Source organism: Amblyomma mixtum, chromosome 3 (genome assembly GCF_055824585.1).
Source record: "Amblyomma mixtum isolate Tamu chromosome 3, ASM5582458v1, whole genome shotgun sequence".
Classification (NCBI taxonomy): Eukaryota; Metazoa; Arthropoda; class Arachnida; order Ixodida; family Ixodidae; genus Amblyomma; species Amblyomma mixtum.
Window position 1 is genome coordinate 221,454,817 of NC_143014.1, and position 27,893 is coordinate 221,482,709.

The 27,893-nt window shown below is 46.2% G+C and overlaps 2 protein-coding genes across 3 annotated transcripts in view; one reads left to right on the top strand and one right to left on the bottom strand.

The window, feature by feature from the left end:
- LOC149353759 (uncharacterized) overlaps positions 1-27,893 on the top strand; it is a 273,957-nt gene that overhangs the window by 115,861 nt on the left and 130,203 nt on the right. The gene's annotated exons all lie outside the window — the stretch shown is intronic.
- Positions 1-27,893, bottom strand: part of LOC149353760 (acyl-CoA desaturase-like) — a 127,335-nt gene that overhangs the window by 96,159 nt on the left and 3,283 nt on the right. The window contains exon 2 of the mRNA XM_089582815.1: positions 9,062-9,104. Within this exon, the coding sequence (XP_089438941.1) occupies positions 9,062-9,104 (43 nt within the window). The remainder of the gene's footprint in view (positions 1-9,061; positions 9,105-27,893) is intronic.

Sequence of the window (27,893 nt, forward strand, 5' to 3'; positions counted from 1 at the left end):
TTTACTTGTTTTGACGTAACCTGTTTGTTCGTTTTTTTTTTCTGTGAGCTTCATTTATGTCTAATTATTAAGTGTATTTACAGCTGTATTTTTTGTTTCACTTTCGTGTGTAATCCACTCCCCTCTGTAATGCCCTCTGGCCCTGAGGGTAATGAAATAAATAAATAAATAAATAAATAAATAAACTATAACAGTTAGGCTATTCATTGCAATTAGAGACTTGTAGCCGGTAGTTAGTAATAGCCATATCAGGTTTTGTAATTTCGAAAATGCGGTTATCCTCGGCGCTATGGATAAACAAAATTTGACTACATCGTGCCAAAATACATGCGCTTTAGACAAGCATGCAGGCAAAGCAACCATTCCGGTGCAGGCAACTAGTTAAAAGAAAAAAAAAAGCCTATTTTTGTCGAGCCACAGTACCGTGGGTAGTCGCGCTTTAGGAATTCTAAAAGCTGATATGAGTATTACTAATGACCGGCTACTGGTCTCTAATTAGAACCGATAACATAACTGTTACAGTCAAAAAGTTAATTATCAGAAATTAGTTGAGCGGTTAACTAGTTAACATTATTTACATGTTTTCTGCTGTCCACCAACGCAGGTATTATTGTGCCGCAGAAGCCACCTTCATACCTGAAAAAGCATATATTTTCAGAAATTTTGGTTCAACTTCGCTGATACGCCTGGTATAACTGCGTAGATAAGTTGCCAAATCCTACTCGTCATCCGAAAATGGCCTAGTGCACATACGACATTGCTAGAGGCCCAACCGCCATTGTGGCTGCTTCCAACCATTCAGCCTCATCGTCCGGTTAACACTACATTGTTCGCTCAGTCACAGCGATAGCCCCCTTATCTCCTTACTCAAGGGTCCTTAAACGTCTCCGTTAATGATTTTCCCTGGAATGCAAGTACGCTTTTGAACTTGTTTACTTTTTTGTACTTTTTAACTAGTGCACAAATCTCTATGCAGTCCTTTCACGCTATCGCTCCTTTCTGCATTTCTTGCTATCTTCGCCCTGTCCCTTTATTTAGGCCAGACGCAGCTCGGGGGCTTAAGCTAATTGATAGCAAGGGCCATGACCGGAATCAACTGTTCCCTTTTTTTTGCATTTTTTTTTTGCAGTGAGCAGCTACCACTACTACAGCACTACTGCTACTACTTTAGGTCTGATGCGGACATAAAATGACATCACTAATGCGGACATAAAAAAAAATGGCTGCCTAACCACCCCCCCCCCCCCCCCCCCTCCTTCCACCAAGAGTCTCGAGAATTCATTTCATTGTGGCTTGCCTCATAAAGTTGAAAGCAAGGCTCTTACCATCTACGATCCGGCCTTGACATGGCGATTTTAAAACTTTTCTTTTTTGCCTAGCTTTTCCGCTGGGGACGTCTTATTCACTAAAGGTGCCTGCTGAATGTGACGGAGGAGCATAGCTTTTTATATGAGCAGATGGGGCAGCCAGACCTCGAAATTTTCGCCCCAGGCAGTTCACTGTTCCCGACGCTGTAGATCGGCAGTGCTATGCATACGATGTGTGTTACAGATCGTCACAAAATTAGCGCAATCTGAAAGCACCGTAACATAAAGCACCCTCATCTTTCCACTACGTTCTCATGTCAAGTTTTCTCTCTCTCCACCTGTTTCTCTCTTTTTTCCCCCTTCACATTATTTTCCCTCGGGTTATTTTTGTAGCTGTGTAGCTCCTTGGCGAAACGAGCCAATTCACCTAAAATACGTGTACGTTTAACGGTTCAGAGAAACTACAGATATGGATGTAAGGACATCCCGAGGTCCAATAATAATTAAAAACCCTCAATCTTTTAAAGCATGAAGGGCTCAATATGTGGCCTAAAACTAGCCGTTTCGTCAGGTCATCTAGGATTGGCGCCAGCTTTTTCAGCAGTTTTGAAATCAGTCCACGCACAGAAGGAGTGCGCAAAAACAACACCCAACCTACTAATATGACGCACAGCTGAACTGAATGCATTGTTGCATCTCTGCCTCGGGAGTATCAAAACCCGAATACGCTATGACCGAAGAATGCGCAATTCAAAATTAAGGAATCGCTTATACGTATACGTAGGCCCCTTTTGTTCGAGTGAAATCAGATTTTTCCCGATTTCTGGGCGCCACAAAGACTCACCTCACAATACATTTTCGAAAAGTACTATGCCGCCATAAACATCGGAACTTAGGTACCGCCCTTTTAAGGTGGTGACATGTCTGGCAAACGCTGCGACTCCGCACCGGCAAACCGGCGATTACCGCACGCGTCGAACCGATTAGATATGGTTGGCCCACCGCATCCGGCGCGCCGCTCCGGCGGTTGACAAAATGCATCATATTCGAATACAACCCAAGAGCGAAGCGGCTTTTCCCCGTCAAAGGACCCCCTTCCAGCCAATGGCGTCGGCTGATTCTCATGGCCCTGCTAGCGCGGCAATACAGGAAGTGGCCGATGAATAGGGATTAGTCCACTCCTTTCATGGTCGGATTGTCCTCTCCCTACATTGTCACGCCGTTTTTTGCACAATTCGGGCTAGCAGGCAAATGCGAATCGGCCGCCGCCTTTGGTTGGAATGGGGTCCTTTGACGGGCAAAAGCCGCTTCTCTTCTTGGGTTGTATCCGACTATAGTATTGTTTGTTCGTGTTCATTACAAGCCCTGGGATAGAGGTATGCAAAAAATGAGTCATTTTTGAGCATCGTTGGCCAGTGCTCGGTTGCTGGTAGAAGTGATAACTGCAACGCAAGAAAATGCCTTCCCATAACCGCTTTGCTGCTGCTGCCTGGTGCGGCTTCGCTTGGCGTCTGCTAGCTCCTCTGCTGAAGGCGTCGCAGAAATCGACCATATATTTATTTAATTTTGAGACGGGGTTCATATTAAAGCGATGACAATACTAATATATTTATTATGCACCGCTGGCCAGTCCCGAAGCGCCGTCAGCTGCGGCATCGATCCGAAACAGGTTAGGCTTAGCTAAGGCCAGGGCAGCCAGGGAGCAGCGCCTGTTGGCGGTGCCGCCGGATACCGCCGGATACCGCCGGATACCGCCTGTTGGCGGAGCTTAAGTGCTTGTCGCTCCGTGTGTCTCTGCTTGCAGCGGGGAGGCAGTTCGCAAGCGGCCACCTGTGCAGCGCGCCGGTCATGCTTCTGGACATGTATCTTATTCTCCTGCTTTAGGGTTCCAAAACTACCGGTTTCAATTCTGTGCCCTGCAATTTGGGCGAGAGCTTTGCCCCCTCACCCTTTCAGAGTTCTAAAGTGCTGGGGGTGGCACTAGTCCTGCGATGAACCACCCAACGTGTTCTTGTGCAAAAGCGTCTGCGTCCAGAGGGAGATTTCGGCGCACCTTTACAGAACCCTGTGTTATAGAAATCGATCCGGAGCTCACCAACCAGTGTGTAGCGTACATCATAGACGGTAATATATATTTCCCGCACAAAAATCAGCTAATTTTTTCAAAACGTGGACATGGCTAGGTGGCAGGAACCCACAAATACTCTGGACGAGGACCATAAGATAACTTTTCTTTGTAACCGTATGGCTGCGCTTGAGTAAATGCCAATGAGTAATTTCTTCCTTATTACAAATCTGTTCAGCCTTAGGGGCTTTCCCTAAAATATTTGACCAACATTGTTCCCACTTCGAGTTATTAATCCATTGGCTCTCGCCCTACCGCAAGCTTGCCGTGCCGGTTAGCTTAGATCAAAAGGTGCCCCATCCTCATTATCAGTGCTTAAATAGCGAATTCCGTGCGCGTCAAGTGGTAGCTCTTTCTTTATGGTCCTTTGTAACACGTCCCAAAAATAAACCCCTTCCCAGCAATGCAAAAAAACATGGTCTATTGTTTCAGGCTGTTTACAAATTAAGCAGTTCGATCCCCACGGTAAAAAGAAATCCTTTCCCTCTAGAAACTTTTTAACTGGTAACGTCCCGGTGTGTAACTTAAAAAAGAAAGTCTTTACTCCTGGTGGCACCTGCATTTTCTTCACCCTTTAATAAAACATCCCCTCCCGGGCCTCCACTGTACAAGGCCCTGTACATGGGCTCTGGGAAAACAATATCACAAAGATCATTGTACAACTTTTTCCTTTTACTTTTCCACAAATAATCGGTGGAAAAACGTGCCGAAAGAAACCGAACGCTTGCTACAATCTCTTTGTAGTAACCAAAAGTTCCACCAGAGAGCTCATAATGCTCTTGGGCCTCCACTGTATATGGCGCTCCAGAATGGCAGGCTACCATTGTGATAAAGACGCACGACCGGCCCGAATTTATTTTCGGGAAAGCATGGACTGGTTTCTTGCAATCCAAAAAGCAGCTGCGGAGCCTCCCGAGTGGCTCTCAAGACTAGAGCCGTTGTGTATGTTGCGGGAATTTTAAGCTGACGAAGCCAGTCTCATGCTGGCTGACCACGACAGTGTCGTATGTATATAGCGTTATGTGTATTTTTGTTGTGCAATGTCATGAGCCAAACCCAGACAATAAAGAAAAAAAGTGCCGGTTAGCTTAGTTGGTAGAGCGACTGCTCCGATGAAGCGGTGGACCCGGGTTCGAACCCTGGACCAGGACAAATTTTTCCTTAACTGCGAAGTTTCTGGGAAAGCTGTATAGCTTTCTTTTGTAGCCGTATGGCTGCGCTTGAGTGGATGCCAAGGAGTAACTACTCCCTTATTAAGAAGAAACACTAACTAGCCCCAGTCCTAGCTCTTTTCATGTAAAAGCACTTGATGACGGGTTTTACGCAGCTCGTTTTCTCCACAGTTGGCTCGATAAACAGAAGTAGAATTAAGGTGATGTAATCAGAATGCTCGAACTTTTTAGTCCCCAAAATTTTAGGCGCTGTAGCAATATGATTAGAGAATACCGGGAGAGTCCTTTGTCCTGCATTGGACGTAACGAAAGATGGCGATGTTGTTAATGACGGTGGTGGTGGTGATGTTGATGATGAACTGTGCGCCATAATCTTTGGTTGCGCAACTCAGTTTCTAGAGCAAAAGTTGGCAAACATCGGTGACTCAGCACGGATGCGGTCTATGAACTACGGGGCTTGCATTTCATCTACCAGCTGTCAAACGAAACAGGCCTCGCGGTATGCTCATTATTCGGCCTGTCTCTTGAACCGCTCCAGCTTTGCAGGTCGGTGGAGTAACCTGCGGCAACGTGGCTTAGCGAGAGGACGCGGTCAGAGTTTCACTTCCTTCGCGACGACAGCGAACACTGCTGCAGCCTTGACGCTCAGCCATCCGAGCTGTTTGCGTAACGTATGGGGGGCAAAGTTTGTACGCCTCGGAAGTTCGGCGTAAGTCCACACAACATGTCGACTTCTTAGCGCCACAGATGATTCACGGAAATGAGATGCTGCAGACGGGCCTTCTTTTAATAAATCAGCGTCTCAGGCAGCGTCGCTCTTACTCAAGCGCCGCAGCCCCGGATCGTCCTCCTGTTGCATAAGACATGACACGACCACGCGGCAGAGTCGCAAACGCGTACGTTGTGACCGTCATGTAAGTGATATTCAAGCGGAACTATACGGTAACCTTCGCTAAGGACGGATTAAAGTGGTGAAGAAAACTGCTTTGATAGTGTGGCACGCCGTAGTTGTTCGAATGTCTTGTTTTGGTCTTCCAGATGTTTAGCGGGACGAACTGCTCGGGGATATACCACGTGCCGTGTCGCCGGCGCTCACTTCTCGTGCAAACAAATTCTAAGTGTGATCTCTAGGACGGCGCACAACTCAATATTCATCATTGTTGGCCATTTTTCATTCAGGAATTCTATACCCTTTATTAAATGCCGTGCAGAACGTGAAATTGAGCAGAATCGTTTACCTAGATTACTGTTGACGTTTTTTAAATTGACCTATAACTGACATCTATCTTCTCTTCAGCATATTCAGAACCAAGCCTTCACAATCATTACATGGAACAATCGGTAGTCCCCATGCACCCTCTTTATAGCGGGTAAGCTCGTTAAATGTAGCGCTTGGCTAGCCAGCATCTAATGACCATTGCCTGCAACAATTCATTGTGAGAAAAAAACAAACAAACAACATTACTCATTTAAACGTTACGTGCTTCTCACTTCATGAATTTTTTTAGCTGTTCTCAAAAGTTCCTATTAACTTTGCCATTCAACTGTTGCGTTTTCATTGCCAAAGTTAGTATTTAATTACGGTTTGTTAGAATAGCACCTAATTGATACATTTTCCTCAAACCCTGGTGTGTTACCACTAAATTTCTATTTTGCTTGCTTATGCTGTTTTCGATGTATCAATTATACTCTATTTACGGTTCAATATGTGGTTTCTGACTAATTATGTTACTATAACTTGGCATTGTTACTTTCACCGTTTTTACGTTTTATTCATCAATCTGTTTAGATTGATTAATCTCATTAGAAGACGTCCCAATTCAACACCGTTGCACTCTCTAGCATCCCCTCCTCTATTAGAAGCGGTATGCATATTTACATCCCGTATATTTCTAGTGATTTGGCGCAGAAAAAAAAGTAAACGCAAAGAACTTAAGCTGGTTTAGCAACTTCAGAGTTCAATGAAAGCTACAAGTTTCGTACACTAATCGAATAATTCTGCACCACAATTATCAAATTATGAACTGAGATTAGATACAATTAGGCACATTTTGATCGAGGCTGAATGTTTGCCATTAAACAGATTAAACTCGAGGTCACGTGAGATGATCATAAAATAGCGAAAGCTACTTAACCTGCCATTAATACTCTGTACCTCCACGCGATTTAACTGCGAAAGACAAGGCAAAAAAGTCATGTGAGCGAGTTGTTCTGCGCCTCACGCTGCTTATTATTATTATTCACCGTTGACTTGCATGTTGCTGCCAACTACACATATCTGCAAGTGAGTATCTCTCTAGAGACGCTGCATAGTGCACAGTGAGCCCACGTATTTTCTCGAGCTTTCGGAAGACTGAAGGCAGATCGGGAAGGCGGTCGCATAAGCGCTCGAGCGCATTCGATGCGCGATGGTACAGAAGGACAAAAAATGGCCGAGGTTGCCCACGCCTGCATCAAATTTATTGATCGATACTGCTTCGCATGATGAGAAAAAAAAAGAAAAAAAAAAAGAATAGCGGCCGCAGAGACTGAGAAAAAGAAATACTAATAACGAAACCCGCGACGTCGGTGCGTGTGAACGCCTTTTTCCGCTTAGTGATGACCTGCCGCTCTGCCTCTATGAACGCACCACAAATCGAATGCAGCGTTCTTGCCTATGGATAACCGCTGCTGTTCCACGGTGTCATGATACTACGGTCCTTTGCAGCGACGTTGTATACGTGCTCACTGCAACCCTGATGAGTCACGCCGCCGAGGGGATGAGGAAAAATGGCTTTTAGTGTTTGTGAGTTTCCTGCTTGGAGGCAAAAGTAGAATCTGCAGTGATGTGGAAGGCAAGACAATGGGTATTAGAAACGGTGGTGTGATTATTGGATAATTTCTCGTACATCTTCGCGAAAACTCCGAAATGCCTGCGAGGCCTTAGCTTCTATGGCGGAAAACTATTGTGCTTTTGCTTCATGTTACGCTAAGAAGGGGGGAGAGTAACATTTATTCCTTCTCGCCTCTGATTCTGCTTCTAGATAACAGCCGCTTCAATGGTTCAATGGCTTTCACACCATAACGCTAAAGTGACGGTTAGAATAGCCGTCTTAGAGCGGAAGGCGCCATGTTAATTTCGTCCATCCGGGGTTCCGTGACGTGCGGCGAGATTTCAATAAACGGCCTTCTCTACATTACGCCTCCATTAAAATTCCTGAGCCAAGGCCGGGATCGAAACCTCGAATCGGCGTTGAGTAGCTGAGCGCCTTAGCCACCGAGTCACCTCGGAGGGTGCTTCTTAAATTTGGAACGTTTGTCATCAATCACGCGATGCCTGTCTCGCTTCGCAATTCGAGCAGGCTTAATAAAGTCCGCGCATGACATTAGCATTTTGACCAAGGTTTCTGTGACCATCGGCCGACTGTGTTTCGATGTCACTAATAACGGGAATTCAAGAATGCCCCCGCATCTCATCTTACGTAAAGGAGACGAGAAGGAAGGCCGTGTCCTTGGTTACGCTGTCGCAGATGCACAAATAAAAACAGTTGCAGTTGTTACGAGCATAAGACGATACTTTCCTTATCTCCGCGTGACTAGAGTGAGCAAGTATGTAAGGCGCCGCGTACAGGATTACTCTGAAACGTCTACAGCGGGACAGTTCCTATGGAGACCGGGAGACCTCCATCTCGGGCATGTTTTGGCACAACCGTCGACGCTTGATGGCAAACGCAGAGGGGCTCGTAGAGTTGTTGCTCGATATGCAGCCCTTCTCGGAGGCTTAACGTGCCAAAGACGTGACGACAGAGTGACTAGGAATCAGATTTCTCCGCTCCGAGAAGAGCCACTAGCACTTTCTGTTCAATCAATAGCGCAACCTCCTGTTGCAGTTCTTACAATTCTTATCTTCTTTTTTTTTCACTAAGATAGCAAGGCATAAATTTATTTGAGAAAGCAATGGCTTCATTCATGTTTCATTTCTGGAAAGTTTCAAGCGTGGTCATCGACAGACACGCACTGAATATACAATGTGCGCTCAAGTAAATTCTCTGGTGCGAACACAAAGTATCTGGTTACACAAATAAGAGCTAGAGGCTGCTGTTAATCTAAGGAAGAGTACACTCTGGATCAGAGCTGCGTAATAGCATTTTTGCTAAAGACAGGTGCTGCACTTTCAAGAAGGAATCGTCACAACAGGAGTGACAAACAGAGCACGTACCTATTGAATTCGCAAGTATTTTGTACTGTTTCCGCAACTCTCCCAGCACAAGGCACTAGCTTAACACGCTCTGTCTTTACTCGGACATGTTTTTATAGGGCCGTTAGTTTTCAAACAGGGGCCTCCACCCCGCCGAAGAAATAACCCTTTTCTGATAGACATCTTCGGTAATACGATCATGTGACGCCCGGTGACGTCCAACTGTTCTGGTACATTGGTTGGCATGACAAAAGAAATAAGAAAAACAACAAAACCTTACCTCACACGGAGAATAAAAGTCGCTGATATTCCTTGCCTCGCACCTGCAAGTAGTACGGATACATAATTATTATCACTCTTAGTTTGATAACTGCATGCTCGGGAACAAAAAGAGTATTCATGCTTACAAGTAAAACCCAATTCTTAGTCGACGTCCAATTCGAAAAGTAGCTATTGATTTTTATGTGCCAAAGAAATTTTCGGCACGCCCCAGTGCAAAGCTGTGGATTAATTTCCTCGACGGGAACCGAAATGTCATTTCAAGGGCGCCTTTGCGTTTCGCCTCCATCAAAATGCAGGCGCTGTGGCGGGGAATCAAACCTGCAACCATTGGCTCAGCAGTTGAACCTCATAGGCACTGCGCTACAGCTGCGCATCAGCGGCTTTTTTTTTGTGGTGGTGGTGTTCTTGAGTTTGTTTTCGAAGTTTGTTTCGGAGAGAGTCGCTTAAAGGTGTTGAAACGATTCATGACGAAATCCGAGTTGTGCACCAACATTCTGTACACAGAGATCATCTTTTAGACTTTGTGTTTTTTGCTCCCATAAAAACGAACAGACGGTTGTGCTAAGCATATTACTTCGCACGCAGCTGTTGGCTCCACTTGTTTCATATATATATATTTATATATATATATTTATATATATATATATATATATAGGATGCTAAAAAGCATTAGAGCAAGAGGTGCCGTGTATATGGCTGCAGTGGGACCTTTTATGACAAGTGAAAACAGAAAAACGCATAAGCGCAGGTTAAAGGGCTAGGTAGCAAACTGAAATCATATAAACAGTATAAAACTGATAAATAAGAGAAAAACTGTAAAACAGCTATCAACCAAGATGAATTTCGATGTGTACTGTAATTGGACGCAACTCAAGAACGAAGGGGCAGAGGTCCCTCAAAGGAGGCCCCTCCAGCTAATGGCGTCGACCGAATTTCTTGGCACTGCGGTTTGTCCGATTAAGCCGTGGTTATCCCCAATTCATCTGCCACCCCCTGCGATTACACGCTAGCAGATCCAAAGAGATCTGTTGAGAAGGAGGCGAGGAGAATCGATCGGCGTCATCGGCTGCATGATCTCCTTTGAGGGGCATCGGCCGTTTCGTTCTTGATTTGTATCCGACTATAGCACGAACAGATGAAGAACCCTATTCGAAAGCTACAAATGGCAGCAGACTGTAATCTTGTGAAGTACGAAAAGAAACAAGACAAAAGTTATTTATCCAGATCGCACGAATTGTATAAAAACCATCAAAAAATACAAAACATTTTTTAAACAGCGGTAACGATGTCTTTCGGTAAGGAGTTCCATATTATAATCATTACGAAGCTGACTGATAGAGTGCCTTAATTAGTTGAAATTATATGTAATGGTAGATTATGAAGATGTGCCAATCTAGTGCGGTTAGGATTAACTATCTGGCAACGATGAACGTGCTGAAGAAGACGACTGTCTAGAATATCATTGTGAGCCAATACGACGCTATTCTTTCGATTTCAGTCTCTTAACGCAAGGATACTAAAACATATTTACAAAAGGGTTGCATCAGTTTCTGAACGACTCCAATAGATGATGCGAGGCGCATGACTTGGTAATTTAAATGTAAATGACATAAAAAAACTCTGTTGCTGCTTAGCGGAGCGAACAGGCAAAGATGCAGCGGGTGACACTGAAATACATAAATATTTCTTTGTTCACAAGTGTTCATATCATCTGATAAGCTTTCACCAGTTTTTTCGAAGGTAGTCGTGTGGCGTGCAGGAAAAAATGCTACGCCTTCCTACTGTCATCCTAACAGAACGTTGTCGACTACATCGCTGGGAAGCTTCATCGCATTGAGGTGGACCTAAGTGGTATAAAATTTAATGCAGCTTAGAAATTTAGGAAATTAGGTAGATATATCAGACAAAAAATTTAAATAGCAGTTATACATTCGGGGTACTACGGTTAGTACGCCAGTAAGTTTTGCGAGTGTGCTTTTGGGATGAATTTTTTTACGATTGATAGCTCTGGGATCTCTGATTGAGCTAGTCCATCTGACGTGGTTATGACGGATGCACCACTACCGCAGGCATTTGATGAACTTGAGGATCCTGGCGCCTTTCAAGGGTGGTTTCCACACTCGGCGAGCGCGCACTTGAGGATCTTGCCTTCTCGGGCGCCCGCACCTCGGGATTTGGAGTTTGTCCTCGGACCATTGCTCCTGCAGGAAACATTTATGTGGGCGAAATGGCTCTTGCTCCGCTTGCACCTCTTCCCGTCCTGGCCGCTCCTTTACCCGCCGAGTCCTTCGCCCCAGCTTCTGCGCGAAGTGTTTCCTCCTTACGACTGACACGAGGTTCACACGCACATGACAACTCCGTGAAGCAATACCTGGCAGTGTCTCCAGTACGGTACAAAACCTCGGCAGCAATAATTTCCTCCAAAAAATAAGTGGAGATCACTGGGGCCAGGCTTCTTCTTTGAATTGCATGCTCCTGTAAGTTGCTTGCTTCCAAAATCTATATATCACTAAAATAATAATTATTTCATCCAGTCTCTGGCTTTTGTTACGAGCGGCATCCAAGAGGAAGCAGGCTGGGAACACGGAAACTGGTGGAGCGAGCAACGAATGCCACGTGTCCTCAGCATTGCCGACACTACACTGACGAGACACCACATGCATTACAAACCTGTCCAAGCTGCCCTTCTACAGGGGTCGTGATAGATTCACTTCTTTGAGTACCTCACTATACGTAGCGTGAGCTGCTGTACCTTTGTTAAGCCGTATCTTTATTCATGTGATTATTTAAGCGTACCATTGAGTCTTGTTTAAAACCTCAATCACGTACTCTGGTTTACCTGATAAGTTACCTGGCAGGACTGGGCCATCAGCAAATCTGAGACTGCTGAGGGATTCCCAGTATGTCTCATACCTAGCTGTTTTGATTAGCGGGCTGGCAGTGCGAGAGCGGTGACATTCAGAAAGAAACCTTGACAAGTCTGATAACGATCACACAGTCGATTACCGGGTCACTTGGGGCGAGTATTTATGTACGTCAAGGATTTTACATACTGCGGTAGTAGCAATCTCGTTAACCACTATAGCAACACTGCTAGCTAGATGAATCTAGCTAAAGTATTTAGTAAAAAAAAACTGGGCATAGTTGCCTTCTTATTTTTTGCATCAACGACGACACAGCTGTCGTCGACAAGATAAGAACCGATGACCGATTATCTCAGCCCCAATCGCAGCTCGCACTTAAGCTTGCTTGAACACTCTGCTGCAGGTCCTTCGACTGAGCAAAGAAGTAGGGCGGTGGGCTCCAAGTCAAATAGTAGCTGAACTAGTGGTTCCTCCCCTCCAACTACCGAGACAAGCGTGTTTTGTTTGTAGGGCTCACTCATGGCGGAGGAAAAGCGGACGTGGCATCATTCTAGGAGATCGGAAAAATCGCGGTTTCGATCTGCGATAGCGGAGACCGCGTTTCGGCACGCCGGAAAATGAAACAAAGACGGCGCACCAACACTTACGGGCACGCTGAAATGCTCAAGGCAATCGAAATAAGAGTCGAGTTTTGCGCACGGCGGCCCTCAAAGGCCACAGTGCCCCCCCAGTCGGGGACCATTGGGTAAAACCCCCTAAAGTGTATAGATGTAGAGCCATAGCGTAAAATGAGGCCTTGACTGACGCCAAAAGAGACACATAGTATGGAATCCAGCCAGCTGCCGAGACCCTCGGGCGCACTCAACAATAGCTAAAAAAAGGTCGCGGTGGAGGAGTTTCCATTGGGATCGCTTTCAACTAGGGAGTGCAACCAGCTCACACTGGCACAGTTTACGTGAAGGCCGTCAAACTACTTTCCTAGCCAACGCGGCCATATGGAATCTTGTCATCGGCGCCAGCGCAGCAAGCATAGAGAGTATTGCTGAGGCGAGACAGCCACAGAGGTGCGGCCCCAAGTTTTGTATGTGCAAGTATGCACACACTCAGTGCAAGAGAATGAAACGATGCGGGAGGGCTTTCATAACCTACCGTCAGCAGAGGTTTATCACCGCTTATGCACGGAGGCCTCACTCTTGGGGAAGGTCGACATCTGAGTGTCATCGAGCGTGGCCGCGATCGCGACCAACAGAAGCGACCAAGCTAGCTCGTTTTATTGGTGGTGGCATTGGGGGAAGCAGCCTCGGCATCCGATCTTTAATGAAACAGGGTCGCGAGGACACTGATATTCGAGAGAGACGCATGCCCCGCCATTGAAATTCCTGCGAACGCTTCGCAGCGTTTCCTCCGTGAGCTCATTCATGCTGCCCGAAGTCCTTCCGTAGTGTAACGAGACGGGTGCGTTTTTTTCGCGTCATTGAACGTAAGCAGCTGCCCTTGCGCGGGCCCGGAATGTGATCGCAAACATTTATCTTTCTCCTTATTTTTTTTCTCCTTGCTGAGCAGCACAGGCAAAAATTCCTTGGTTAAGTCAAAAGGAAGAAGCGAAGGCTATATACATTCCGATAAATTTAACAGCATAGTCCGGGGCAATACGTCACGACGCTTTGAAGCACGGTCTTGATAGCTAGAGGCACTAAAAGGGCCTATAAACTGAACTTCTCGGTCTGACATGTTTCTTATGTTATGTAATTCCGGTGGAAATGCTGCGCCACTAGCATTTGACCATTTTGTTGGGCACAGAAAGTTTCTTTTTTTTTTATCCCCCCAAAATTGTCATTTTTTTTTATTGCGACAGTGTGCCTGCTGGCATAAAGTATTATCGGATTTGAATAAATAACTTTGTATCACGAGCCGCAGAGTTAAATTTATGGCGTCAAGCGCAGCGTAACGAATTCGTGCACTCTAATTGGGTCGACCGCGTGTGGCACATCACCGGAGACCTCGCGTTTTGTCATTTTTCTACTTTTTCCTATTTCATTTATTCAATTCATTCGTTATTTCGAAATAGGCAAAACGTGTTTACCGTCTGATGTTCGTCACAATTTCTTGTGCGGTTAATTGTATGGCGCGTTGCTTATTAAAGCTTCCTTTCTCGGGAAAGCTGCCTATTTGTCTGCTTCGAAAGGGAAGTAACTATTCAGGTCCGCTTCATATAGGGTAGATAGTGCGTTGCCTGATCTTGCGCGACTCATCTTTCACAGAGAGAAGAAATGGCTCGAAAGAAGACACACACACACACTAAAACCAGGGGCAGTATACACCACCTTTTAGCCACCGCTTCCACCCTCAAGGATAACATTGGCAGGACTAAGAAAAATAAATTAATGCGCTAATGGATTTTCATCCTATAACGGTTCACCTGTCTTGACAGGCGCCTGATTCGTTCTTATTTCGTTTTCATACAGCTCCCATAAAAGCCTCGGTACACGCGTCTTTTTGCATTTTGTAGCCATCGAAACGAGGCCGCTGTGGCCGTGAAACGAAACCTCGATCTCGTACTGGCACTAGGCCACTGCGCCGGGGATTAGTACTGTGAAGGTGATTTCATTATGCAAAATCGTCGGAGGTCAAGGTTGATCTAAGTTTTCTGTAACCGGAGGGGGGTGAATCCAACTATGCGGCTTGCTCAAGGCCACACCCGTCAGCATGTTTGGGCCAACGCGGTTTCGGATGCGAGGCTTTGTCCTGTAACAATGCTAGGGGACGGAGTGGGTGAGTGGGTGTGCCGGGCCCCACTCTGTACGAGTTGCGAATCCGCAGGGGAAGTTGCAGTGTCCTTTCCGCGGCATTACGAGCGTGCAGTAGCCGACGTACCCCTACAGTGTTCTAGAACACTGTAGTACCCCGTTGCCCGTGCGCGGGCAAACTCCGGAGGGGTCCGGACTGGTCTCGTGGAATCCGGTTCAAAAGGGCAGCACAAGTTCGAAACGTCAAAAAGAACAAAGTTGCATGATCTTCCTGTACGCCAAGTAATGGTTAGCAGACCTGACGGAATCGCAGAAGAACATCCAGGTCTAAATAAAAGGTGGAGAAAGGGGGATCACGCAAAACGACCTTGTAGTAACTTGAAGTGTGAACTGCGGACATAAACTGAGACGTCAGCCTATTGGATACTGGAGGTAGGTGTCTTACATACTAAGTCAGCGGCAAACGCTGCTGGTGAGACGACGCGAACACCATGAAATGGTTACCGCTGCGAGCGAGTACCTCGGAGTAAGAGCGGAAGCACCAAGCAGGTGGCGCGAAAACTCTGCTCTTTTAGTACAAGCGGAAGGTCGGGGTGGCGGAACCTGGCTTGGGGGAAGGGATATTGGTCGTCGCCCCCCCCCCCCCCCCCCCCCTAAGTTTACCTGTCTCGGAGGTAGGAGACCCCGACAAACCTTTATTGTGGTATGAAAGTTCGCTTGGAGGCCGAGGGCCGCACGTCTGGTTGATAGCGAGTGCTCGCCCTCTACGGAGACCTTCGAAGGAACTGGACTATGTAGGAATCATTTGAACAAACAAAAATAAAACCGCGCTATCCCCATTCCAACCCTAAGACTCATAACAGCACCCTGATAGCCCACATCCCGTTCCCACATCCCACCCCATCCATCGTTTCCCGGGGCAGATCAGGGGTGTCTGCCCGGGCCCGCACCCCGGAGTGATGGTTTGCCGCTACTTGTAGCATTTACACATATTCTTTTATTTTTCGCCTCTGGCTGTCAAACGGTCAATTTCCCTTCCATGGACGGACTCTTCTATGCTCCGATTGGACTAAGCCTGTTGTGTTTATGCAATGTAGGCTGGGGTCTTTAATTATGCAATATTTTAGGACATCCTCAAACTACAGAATGTAACCACTGCTTTCGAGCAGCCAGCGACTTTCGGTTACATCGTTACAAGGTGTTCCCACATCTGTTACTGCCATTCCGGCGCTCAGGAATTCGTTTTTTGAATACCTTTATACGAAGAATTCATTAGCTGTGCATGGCATCTAGGCCGAATGCCAAGGCCATGTGCTACCTGGATTGAGTCAGAGTGCGCTGGTCTCATATACTGCGGGCTACTAGCGCGAGTTGCGTTTTTATGAGTCTCATGCCTAGAATTTACGGAGCGCAGATTCAAAACAAGAAGCTACGCCACTGGTTTATTGCCGAGTGAACTCACGAGGTTCAGTTTCCGGAAAGGAAAAGAAAGGACAAATAAATAGCGTTTGTTCGGCATCAGCTGTTCATGTCCTGCGTCTATCCCCATGCAAACTAAAGAACCCTTCCAAAGAATCTGTACTCGAAAGGCGGAGTTCAGTCTTTCCGGTGTTGGCGCGAAAATGGCCGTCGGCTGACCATGGTAATGTATTTAGTGTTTTGTAGAACAAAACACCATACGACCATATTTATTTCACATTTTCTTTCTTATTTGTTTTTTTGCTTTGATGCCCTGTATAGGAGGTACACACGCTGACATCACGGAGGCCATTTTGTTGTCCAGCGCACAGCTTCGGCAGTACAAGTCGGAGCAGGTAGCGATAAATATATAATAAGCACGCGCGTGCGGCCTTTCACCGTGTGCCACGTACAAAAAAATGGCGGCCACTGCGACAACGGTGAATACTCTCTATAAGAGAGTTGAGCCTGTGGAGGTTGCGACTACGATGCTCTTGCACTGAGGACTGATATGGAGAGTACGGCTGCATCGTTTCTGGGAGCATAGAGGAAGCAAAGTCTTGAGAGGCCGTGCTCACTCTGCTATCCATTCCCATCTCACTGCAAAGGGACGGAATAGGAGCATTGAGGCGTGGCATGAAAATTTACCCTTTTCCCTGCCCTCCTAATTACTTCAGGGCCTGACACAAGAGGTTATTATCACGCGAGAGCAATGCTGTAAATGTTGGGCGCCAGATCCACGAGGGACTACGGTACGAACAGGTGGAATATCGGAAGGATTGTAGGGGGATAGAGCTTTTATACTGCATGGAGTGTTTTTTCTTTTTTTAGCGCTATGCTCTGGAATGTTGCCGTAAGCGATAAGCTGTTCACATGTACTTGCGCGATGAAAATCTTCTATTTGTATAAGTTTCTTGAGAACTATCTGTGGTATTCTGTTTTTCATTTCTGCGTACTCCATCCCTTATGCAATACCCTCTAACGAGGGTGTTTAACGTATTAAAGTAAAATGAAGTGGCAAAACAACTTCACGTTGTACAGAGTCAAACCTTTATAATTCCTACTATTCCTGAGAAAGCTGTTAAAAAAAAAATAGATTCATTGTATGCACTGGCTGATTCACCGCAGGTGAGCCAGAGTATTTAAAAATATTTCTCTTTGGTATAGAAAAGGCGTCTGCGGCATTGTAATAGCAGTGTTAGGGGATATCAGAAAACAGGTGAATCCGGTTAACTGTTAAGCTGGTTATGTAATATCTAATATTAAACTTTTCAATTGTTACAGTTAAATGCATGGCTGCGATTATACAGTATATTTGTAGCTGGCCGTTGGTAACAGCCACATCGCTCTGTAGAATTTCGAAAACGCGATTATTTTCGGTGCTGTCGCTCACAAAATTTTGGCTATTTCGACGAGTTAAGTGCGCCGGAGGGGCTGCTTTGCCTGCAAGCTTGTAGAAAGTGCATGTATTTCGGCGCGATGAAGGCAAAATTTGTTGGGCCACAGCGCCAAGGGCAACTGTGTTTTCGAAATTCTAAAAACTTATACGGATATTACTTACGATGGGCTGCACGCCTCTCAATAAATAAGGAGACTAAGAGTAAAAGCAAAAAAGTTAGCTGCTAAAGTTTAGTTAACCTGTCTGCTAGTTAGCACATCCTAGTCGTATTCTAATGCGCTACACTGCTGGGAATGCTTGACGGAAAAAGCGCTCTCCTAACTGAAAAAGCCTATTCTTAAAAATGACAGATCATCTTAGGTGAAGCACCCGGTATATCGGGGTACGAGCGTGCGCACTCTGCCGAAGCCACGCGTAGCGCGTGCGTCTCGTGACCAAATCGAGGAATGCAACCAGTCAGGAGCGCTTCCCTCAGCTTGAGAATGTGGTCGCGCTTTTGTGGCGACCCTGCTGGCGGCCGTCCGATGGCTGCGCAGCGAAACGATCGCAGTGCCCCCTGGGCAGCGCAAGTGGGAGAGGAGGAAGAGAACAACTTAGAGTAGGGGCAGACAATAGGGCCTCGTGTAACCGGGCAGGACAGCCCAGTTTTCCTGTACCGAACATCCGCGCGAAAGAGAACATGTTCCAGACCCGCATTTTCTGAAGCGCCCCGGGGTGTTGGAGGCATGTCTTGATATGCCCAAACGTGTCACACCTTACGAGCCATGGCCGGTGGTATAACCGCTCAGGACAGTGATTTATCCTGGAACACGCACATGGCAGACCTCAGTAAGAAGCTTAGAGGCGTCGCATGCTTGCTCTATGCTCTAAGGGCCTACCTGCCATTTGCCATAAGACGTTTAATTGCACAGTCTTTGGGGTATTCTCTGCTGAGATATGGCATGTGCTGTTTCTTCAAATGTTCTGCAACATGGAAAAATAGGATAAACCGTATTCTCAAGAATATGGCTAAGAGTGTCATCTATTCAATACCCCATAAACAGCAAAGTGTATTCCTTTCTTCAGGTCTGCCTTCCTTTGACATTGTGTTCAAACAAATCACTGTACTCAGATATTTCTGGAACTCTGAATTTCGGTTCCACAACGTTAAACCAATCCCATTAAGAAAAGTTTCTCGATATATTGTCCCTGCAGTGCGAACTCATTTTGGTATGTCTATGAGGTCATATTATATCCCATGTATATTCAATGAGATGCCTGATAATGCTTTCAACTTGAACACTCGCAGACAGTTACGTGATGCTATTGCCGAGCTTGAACAGCTCTAGTGCATATGTTTTAATGTACACAAAACAAAGAATTGATTTGGTAACAGAGGTTGTTGCTGCTGCCGGACGGCGCCCTACAAGCCCAATTGAGGCTTTGGCGCGTCCGCGTCTTGTATTGTTTCTTTGGTGTGAATAAAGTTTTTATTTTTATTATTATTATTATTATTATTATTATTATTATTATTATTATTATTATTATTATTATTATTATTATTATTATTATTATTATTATTATTATTACGTCAAAATTACTAAGCTGAATCGCTAGAGCAGCGCCCCAGAGTTCTCTTGATTGTCTTCTACGTGGTAAGTACGTCAAGCCGAGTTTGGCGCAGTTAATGGCGTTGTTACCCGTTTTCGGCGCAGTACGAGGGGGTACCCAAAAGAAACCGGACTTATTTTTGTTCGAACTTATTTGTTCACATTTTCAGCACAGACTTTCAATATCCTTCAAAGTACTCTCCACTTACAATGATACGTTTGTCGAATCTTTCATTCCATTTTTCAAAACATTGTTTAAATTCATCTTTTGTGATGCTTGACAGTCCCTCCGTCGTTATTTTCTTCACCTCAGCAAAATCAGCGAAACGCTTTCCATTCACCTGTGTTTTCATTCTACGAAACAAAGAAAGTAGCACGTGGCAAGGTCGGGTAAGTATGATGGTTGAGGAACAGAGGTCATGCCATGTTTGGTCCGAATTTGTCGTACAGACAGGGCTGTGTGAGCAGGGGCATTGCCATGGTGGAAAAACCACGTCTGCCACAAATCAGGCCGCTTCCACCGAACACTGTTGCCTAATCTTTTCAAAACAGCCAAGCAGAAAGCCTGGTTAACTTTCTGATCCTGCGGAACAAATTCTGAATGGACGACTCCTCTCACGTCGAAAAAACAAATCAACATTGTTTTGAGGTTTGGTTTCACCTGACGAGCTTTCTTGAGGCGAGGTGAATTTGAAGTTTTCCATTGGCATGACTGTTGCTTTGATTCAGGATTTAATTCGGGAACACTTGAGTTGTCCCCATAGCATCGTCCTTGAACGTCTTTCTGAATATTTCAAGAGTTTCCAGTCAACTTTTTCCGAGCAAAAATCAGAATTTCACCGGCGCACGCTGTTCACGAAAATCAGCCATTGCAAAAACGACACTCACACAAAACAGTCGTCCCTCTAAAACTCTGCCTAAACTAGTCTGACCTCCTTCAGCGACGGCACTCGGCTTACTGACTCTGAAATGTTCGTTCTATGCACTCCTAGTGCCAAAACGCGGTACCACAGAAGCTGTGCCGATTCAAAAAATTAGTCCGGTTTCTTTTGGGTACCCCCTCGTATGTCGGGACTAAAAAAAAAATTAGCTGCGGTTCAACTACTGCTCAACCTGGTTAGAGAGCGAAAGCTATGGCGTACCGGGCAACTATAAGCGGCTTGGAGTCTGTGACGTTGAGTGCGTTCTGGACACTGGATAGGCAGCGCACCCACCCTACCTCCCTGATAAGTGGCAGTTAATAGTTGATCGCGAGAGTTTGTTCACCCAATAAACGCTGCGGCCTATTGCAGCAGTGCCGCGTGTCTGCCACAACGTTGTCAGCGCTAACGCATGAAGCCCATATCTCTCTCTCTCTCGCTCATCACCCCACGTACCTATTAGCGCGAATCAGGCGTCCACTTACCCAGGGAGCCAGTTATGCGCACTTCCTCTCCTTAAAATCATGGGAATGTAAAACGTTGTCGATGCCAACGCATGCAGCGCACATCTGTCTTTACCGCCACGTATCTAAAGCACGACTGAGGTGTACATTGTTCCAAGAGGGCAGTTATGCACCTTTCCTTTGCTTTCCAAGCTCCCGCTACATTGGTTTTGTAGCTTAAAGCGCGACTAAGGTGTCCACTATCTCAGGGGGGGCACTTATGCACCTTACCATTGCTTTCGAAGCTCAAGGTGATTTGGAGGTGAAAACTAGGCACCCGGCGATCGAAGCACAAGGTCGCGTAGCGAAGCTTTCGCTTCAAAAAGGTGATCATACCCCTTCGCTGTTTTCTGCTATGGGGGGGGGGGGGGGGGGGGCGACGGGGGGGGGGGGGGCATATGAACCCCGTTGTTGCAAATGGTCAATTCCCCTTGTCCAGTTGGTGTATACTGCGATGCTCCATCTTTATCAGTCGCACGGTGATTGATCGCACGATCCCGGAGCTGTTACATGAAATTTTTTTTCATAACAAGCACTATAACTTCGACTATAACTGCGACTAACTGCTTCGTTTCTGCGTAGAGGGAAAATATTATTTAACTTTTTTTCTCTTTCCTGTTTGTAAAAACAGCTGAGCCCACTGAAAATGCGCTAGCTGCATGCCAGAGCAACAGGGAGCGATGTTCAGTATACGCCTAGGAAAGCTAAAGGCCAGTTTCGTTAAACTACGTTGCTCTACAGGTATACCGTACACAATGGAGTTGAGCTGGGAGGAGCACTATGGTGGACTAATAAGCCCATATTAACACTTCCGCTGCATACAGAGGACAACGCCCGAAGGGTTGGCGGCGCGAACAGTGGCAGGGCGCATCAGCAGAAAGAAAAAAAATCTTGCATAATGAATGTGACCCCACAATGAAAGAAATCGTTTTATTGACGCTTTGAAACGGTGCTGGGAGAAAGAAAGTGGGATGATTTGTACTGGGGCAAAAGCGCTCGTAGAGTGCATCTCGGCAGCGTTGTAATTACTGGAGTACGAAAGAAATTGAGACAAATGCGTCAAAAAAGCGACCGATGTGCATTTAATGCTTTACGAATAATGTGTTAACGTGGCCGAGAGGTACACGAAAGAACCAGAAAAGTCACGAGTAGGATAACCCATTACAGTGGCTAGAAAAAAAAAGAAAAAGTCGAAGCGCGGATTGCGCCATGAGTTCCCAGCGTGCAGGAAACAACTCATGCACTTGCGAAAGCTCGCGGTCGTTGTCCCTCAGTTCTTTATTTTCCCCGCTTTCCGTTGTTTGCGCCCGACCCTTGAAATTTCTCAGAAGCGCCGCTATTACGTTGCGCGCCGAAGTATGTGACCCACTGCGCTAAGTAACCCGACGACGCGACTGCGAAAAAACCCGGCGTGGTGTTGAATTAGTTTGGCGTCTGCGACACGCCGTTTCTCACGCTACTCACTGGGATCGACGATCGAAAGCCGCATTTAATGTTTGTCTTTGTCGGCTGGCGCAGCTTTCTCCTCTATTTATTTATTAGCCGATGCGCACTTGATTGAGAACGTTTGCGGCACCCGTTTTTCTCGGTAATAAAAATATAATTCAATTGTTTTCCCCTCAAAGCATCTTCTTTGCAATGCTTGGCATTTTTCCATACTGGGACAAAGAACTGAGATTCGAAGGCTGGCGTATTCGAGAGGATGAAAAAATGCAAACGTATAGTGTATTTGGGCCGCAATCAAGGACGACCAACGTAATTACAGCATTAAATGGAAACACATTAAGCGCTAGTCTTGCAGGATGTGACCTTCTCACAGTGAGTAATAACCATTCGAAGGAGGAAAAAAACTAAGAAGAACAATCGCCACAATCGCCGATGTCCATCGGGTCGCATATATATTAAACAGTAGCTGAAATGAGGAACTAGACGCAACTACCATCACTTCAACCGTGCCTTCGATGATTAACGGTTTAAGCTTCTTACAAGGGTGAGGAAAACAAATGCCCTCTGGTCGACAATCACCGCCACCCCCACCAATACCACCACAATCATCATCGTCATCATCGTAGGCCAGGTTAACCGCACCATAGGTCAACAATCTCTGTCACTGATCTTGAATTTGTTCTATCCTATAGCTCAACAATGGCTGCCGTGAGCTCTGCAAAGTTGATATGTTGTAGAAAGTGAGGAAATAATTTATTATTATTGCGTAAGCGCACTTTAAATGTATCCTTCCTAGAGTGAGATGTGTAGCCATTCTGCCCTCGCCAAAGCGAACTACTGCAGAAGACACAATGGGGTAGCCAGTAACGACTCTATTTAATAAAATGAGCTTGTCTAGAAAATAACTGTACAAAAAAATAATGTACAGCTGTGTTGCATATAAAATCGACCCATAATTCTGTGCAAGTATTACAGACTGAGTGGACAACCGAGACGTGAGTCAAGTTCTTTACGAGTGCGCATCTATGGTGTTTTGCCAAGGTAGTCAGGTAAGTAGGTCGTTCTTGCGGGCTAGTTGACTTATAGCTCCAGAGAGGTTAAGACTGCGCAAAAGAGGACACAGCCAACCAGGAACAAAGAAAAAAAACTGCACGTGTGGTGTTTTGTGTGTCCCTCGTTGCCTAGTCCTCGTCTTTTGCGCAGCTTTAACCTTTCTAGTCCGGTAAGATGCTTCTACTATAGAAAGAAACAACCGGAAATCATTGTCCCATATTCTGAGAGCATGCAGCGCTCAGCGATCGCGCAGAAGATGCGTTTTTGGAGCCTTCTTATTTTTACCGTAACAGCTTTATGACCGGCTTTCTTCGAAGTTAACGAGCGCTCGCTGCTGGGTCCACCCGCGCTACTGTGTCTGACACCAGCAGGTAAACGCGCAGAGCTTTCGGTTGCGACACACGATAACGATAGCGCCGTTACTGTGCACCGCAGGGAAAGTCGCCTGCGGTGCAATCACTGCGAAGTTCCCGTACACTGTAGCCGAGCCTTGACCATTACTGCCTGCATACTCTGACAACCGAGCGTAAGGAGGCGCCTCGTAACCTTGCCTTCTGCGCCTCGTGACCTTGTCTCCTGCGGGGAATTCCGCACTGATTCTTTCAATCCGGTTTGCCTCTAAAAGTCAACCCGTCGTACTTGCCACCCAATGTCACACCGGCGTGGTTACCCTGCATGCTGTCCTGAGGTTCAGGGTAGTTTTTCATTGCGCACGCAGAAACCACGGAAGTCGATAATGCCGACTATGCGCCGCCTGTAACTTTCCTGCTCAGTGCGCACCTAATCGTTTAGGACTCGTTTAGTGTCGAAACATGGAAACAGACGACCATCACTGAGAAAGCTCGTACCCTAACGGTGCTTTGCACTTTTCTGCAAGTGCTTGTAGCAACCAAGCAGTAAGCATGTGGAAACACAGTGGGTCCCTCAGGCCTTTGGATAGGTGTGCACCAAATTTTTTGACGGACATTGTTGTTTCGCACGTGTCGCGCCACTTTCCCGCTTGCCAGCTTCGCGTCAGCAAGTTTGAGAGGCGGCCCTTCGAGGCGCGATGTGAATCGCTCACTCACTGACTCCAGATGAAAAGCGTGTGAAACATTGTTGGACGTGGCTTGGCGCGTCGAACAGCGCGTGCGACCGAAGGCTGATATGCGGGTCAGCCAAACCCCGCACCCAAGAAGCCGGCGTTACAGGGACAAAATTTATGAGCTTGTGTCAGCGATCGTGGCGCCCGAGGGTACACCATTTTGAGCGTGAAGGCTACCAATGAGGCGCCGCGAAAGACTCCGGCGACAACACGTTCGCGTGAAGTGAATGACCGGCAGAAGGTGAGTGTCAACCAACGTGAGAACCATGTTCTAAAATTCATCGCAGAAAAGAAAAAAAAAATGCGAAGAGTACAGTAACGAGCGTAAAGTTGAGCTCAATACGTGATGGCACGCATCGTTTCAGTAAGACCTAGATGACCTGGATTTCGCTGACTGGTGATTGTGGGAGAAGCCAACGCACTAGCGGAGAGAGTAACTAGTGTGGCGCACGAGAGTTCATTAGCCGGAGAAGAAAGAGGAGAAGGCACAGAGACCGCGCTAGTGCTCAAAGCTATTTTTTTTTTTGTTGAAAGAAATGTCCGGGCAATATGTACAGCTCAGCTGCACACACGGCAGCGTCGATGTAAGTAAAACAAAAATGAAACAATTCAGCATATGTTAGGCAATAGATGAATGACAGTAAAATGCTGCACAATGTAGCAATTTTTTTCTTTTTTTTCTTCAGTGTTATATAACGCTCTGGAAGTATGTACTATAGCTCTGAAAAAGGGATAGATGTTCGTCGAATTCACTAATTCGCGTTTTTTTTTGTCGACGTAAAACACCCCCATTTACTACAGACATACCTGACTAAAGAGCTTCAAAGCAACTGAAGCATTCTTGCAAATGGGTTCACACTTGCATTCTATGCAACGCTGTCTCATACGCCCTCGTGTTTTGTTGTAGAGCAAAATGTTATTAGGCGTTCTACCCCTTTTCGCACTCTTTCTTTCAAACTTCGCTTCACCCATCCTGTGCAAAAGAGCACCAACCTCGTATCACTTCATGACGCTCATGAAAGATCGCGACATTCGATGCGCACTGTGCATGAAGAATTCCTCCTATTCTTTTTTTGTGGTCATCAAAACGAATGCCTCCAGTTAGGGCCAAGCGCAACTTTACCTGTAGTTCTGATGCGGTCTTGAAACACGGGCTCTGCGTATGAGGGTGCCTTTTACTCGAAGGGCTATTCGTTCGTGCGACACGGACATGACGCAGTATGCCTGGTCCTTCTTTTTATCACGATACACTAACAACGCGAAAAAGACAGATACTTGTAGAGGACACCCACGGAACTTGAGCTGGCTTCCCAAACTGGCTAGTTCATGGCTAGTCCAGGATCAGCGTGTCAAGGATAGTAAAAGTCCGCCAGTCAGTCAGTGAATCATGCTGAGTCAAGTTCAACGGCTGTCGGCACTAGTCTTCTGTCCCCCTTCTCTCTGTCTCAGTCGTTTTTCGCGCTGTTGGTTCATTATGAGTTGTGCCAACTTTTACGGGGCTCCAGTGTACTTTTATTGCATCGGGATATTTGTGGTGTGCTAACTTCCACCTAACTAATCCGGCCTGAGTGGCATTGCTTTACCTGGTGTGTGTTTGTGTGTGTGTGCGTCTGCGTGTGTGCGTGCGTGCTTGGGCGTTATGTGCATGTGGTGGTGGCTTTTAAGAGAAGCTTGTGTCCTGTCAAAACTGAACTCCTGCGTGACTCATTGCAGCCGTCAGCTGGACATTCCATGAAGCTTTTGCCGAATGCCTGCATATGAAAGATGGTGACGAGCTCGCTATTTTAAAGATTTGACTGCCTGCCCATTGCTTGTGGACAGTACGGTTGTTGGCGTCAGCGCTAGCCTCGTGTCCCTGCCCTCTTCCTCTCAATTATCTTTCGCGCTGTTGGTTCATCATCACTTATTAACTACTTGTCTGACTATCCGCTCTACTAGCTGGCTAGTTTGCGTAGATATGACAAACAGCAGTGCATTAGCGTAAAAATTATGAACACAGATGGAATGTACGCAACAATCACGCATAACGTTTTAGCACAAACGCAGACCACGCGAAAGACTACACACACGCACAAGCGCGAACTTACAACTGGTTTTATAGGCGTAAAGTCACACCTTATATAGGCCGAAGTGTTGCGTGAGAAAGACGGCAAAAAGGGATAACAGTTCACGTGTGTGTGTGTTTGCGTGCGTGCGTGCGTGCGTGTGTCTGTGTGTGCCGTCTTTTCTCGTGGTATGTGTCCGCTTTACAAGACCGGCAGCAACTATTTCAACCCGGCATCAACCCGGCATCAAAACTTTTTACAAGACTGGGATCAATTCACCCAAGAATAAGTTTTAATTTGCATATCAATACGCTTTGCGATTCTGCATACACCTACGCTTGTCTAATGTTCTCGCAGGTGGAATTATTTCGGCAATACTACTTGTTTTTCACTTACTATAGGGGGACTGCTCAAAAATGGGTGACAAGAATATTACCTGCAAAAATCGGTAAAAGCTAACCCCAATAAAACTATGCTGCACTGCAGACCACAATCCAAACGGAAACGTGCATTGCTGTAGGATCTGTCTCGTCTTCTGTCTTCGCAACCAGCAAAAAGCAGGCTTTTCGCGGTATCACTATGCAGCTTTCTAAATACCGGCTCTGACGGCTCCAGGGGACGATGCGCTTGATCAGTGGCTGTCGCCTGGGTTCCAAGACATACATTAAACATTAATTAGCCAGGTTTGGCCGCTAAGTCCACTACAGATGCATGAAAAGTTTCATTGCATTGGACACTATAATACATTAAACGGCAGTTATGAAACCAAAAGTTTCCACTTCAACGACACTTCAATTTCTGCCGAGGCTCTGCAGAGGAACCGCGCTGCGTAGAAGGGCTGTTACTTCATTTTCTATAATGATACTGATAAACACAATTAACGGGCTTTTTGGACTAAAATGATGACATAACCACAAATATTTCAACATGCTATGCGTTATAGAAATACTTAAATGACAGTTTTCAAACGACCCAGCCGCCGAAGCGTGCCGAGGAAACGAGCCATAGCCTACACAGAGACCGCCCCGCTGGCTTTCACTGAGCTGTTGAACTGTGCTCGGACATGGCGGACGGTTAATTACAGATTACGATCCAGTAGCCACTCTAGGCGAGCGAATGAAGTCAAGCCAAAAGAGTAGACTTCGTGTAAAAGAAGCGATCTCTTTGCAAGACTCCTCTCATTCAACGTGAGGAAATATGTTTGTGCATTTGGGCATTCGCCAGAGAGGTCCGTTTAGAGCCTCTTGAAGCACGAAATGTCTGCGGGCGGGGCTCCGATGGTTTCATCCAAGCTTTGGCTGCGGCGCTCGAAAATGCCGCCCACGGTGATCACGTGGTGATCACGCAAAGAACACCACGCACTGCTGGTCGAGTCGGAGATGAAAGCGTCAACCTCCCTATTCAAAGACCGGAGCTCTGCTCTAGCAGCCGTAGCTCCATATGCTTTTTTTTTGCATCATGGCATTTATAAACGTGACATGACGTTGTACAAGGACTATTAAAGCAATTGGCGTGATACTCTATACTCGTTCGGCAAAACGAAACGCTTAGGCACAAACGTATACTATAGAATCTAGGTAGGGCTGCAGCAAGCAATCAAAAGTGAATTCCAGGCAGCATGTATTCAATTACAGAATGCAACCTGGGTGTTTGTGAATTACTGCTCATACGCGGCCATAATCAAACGAATGCTTAGATCTTCCAACTGAGTGGTAGGCTGTA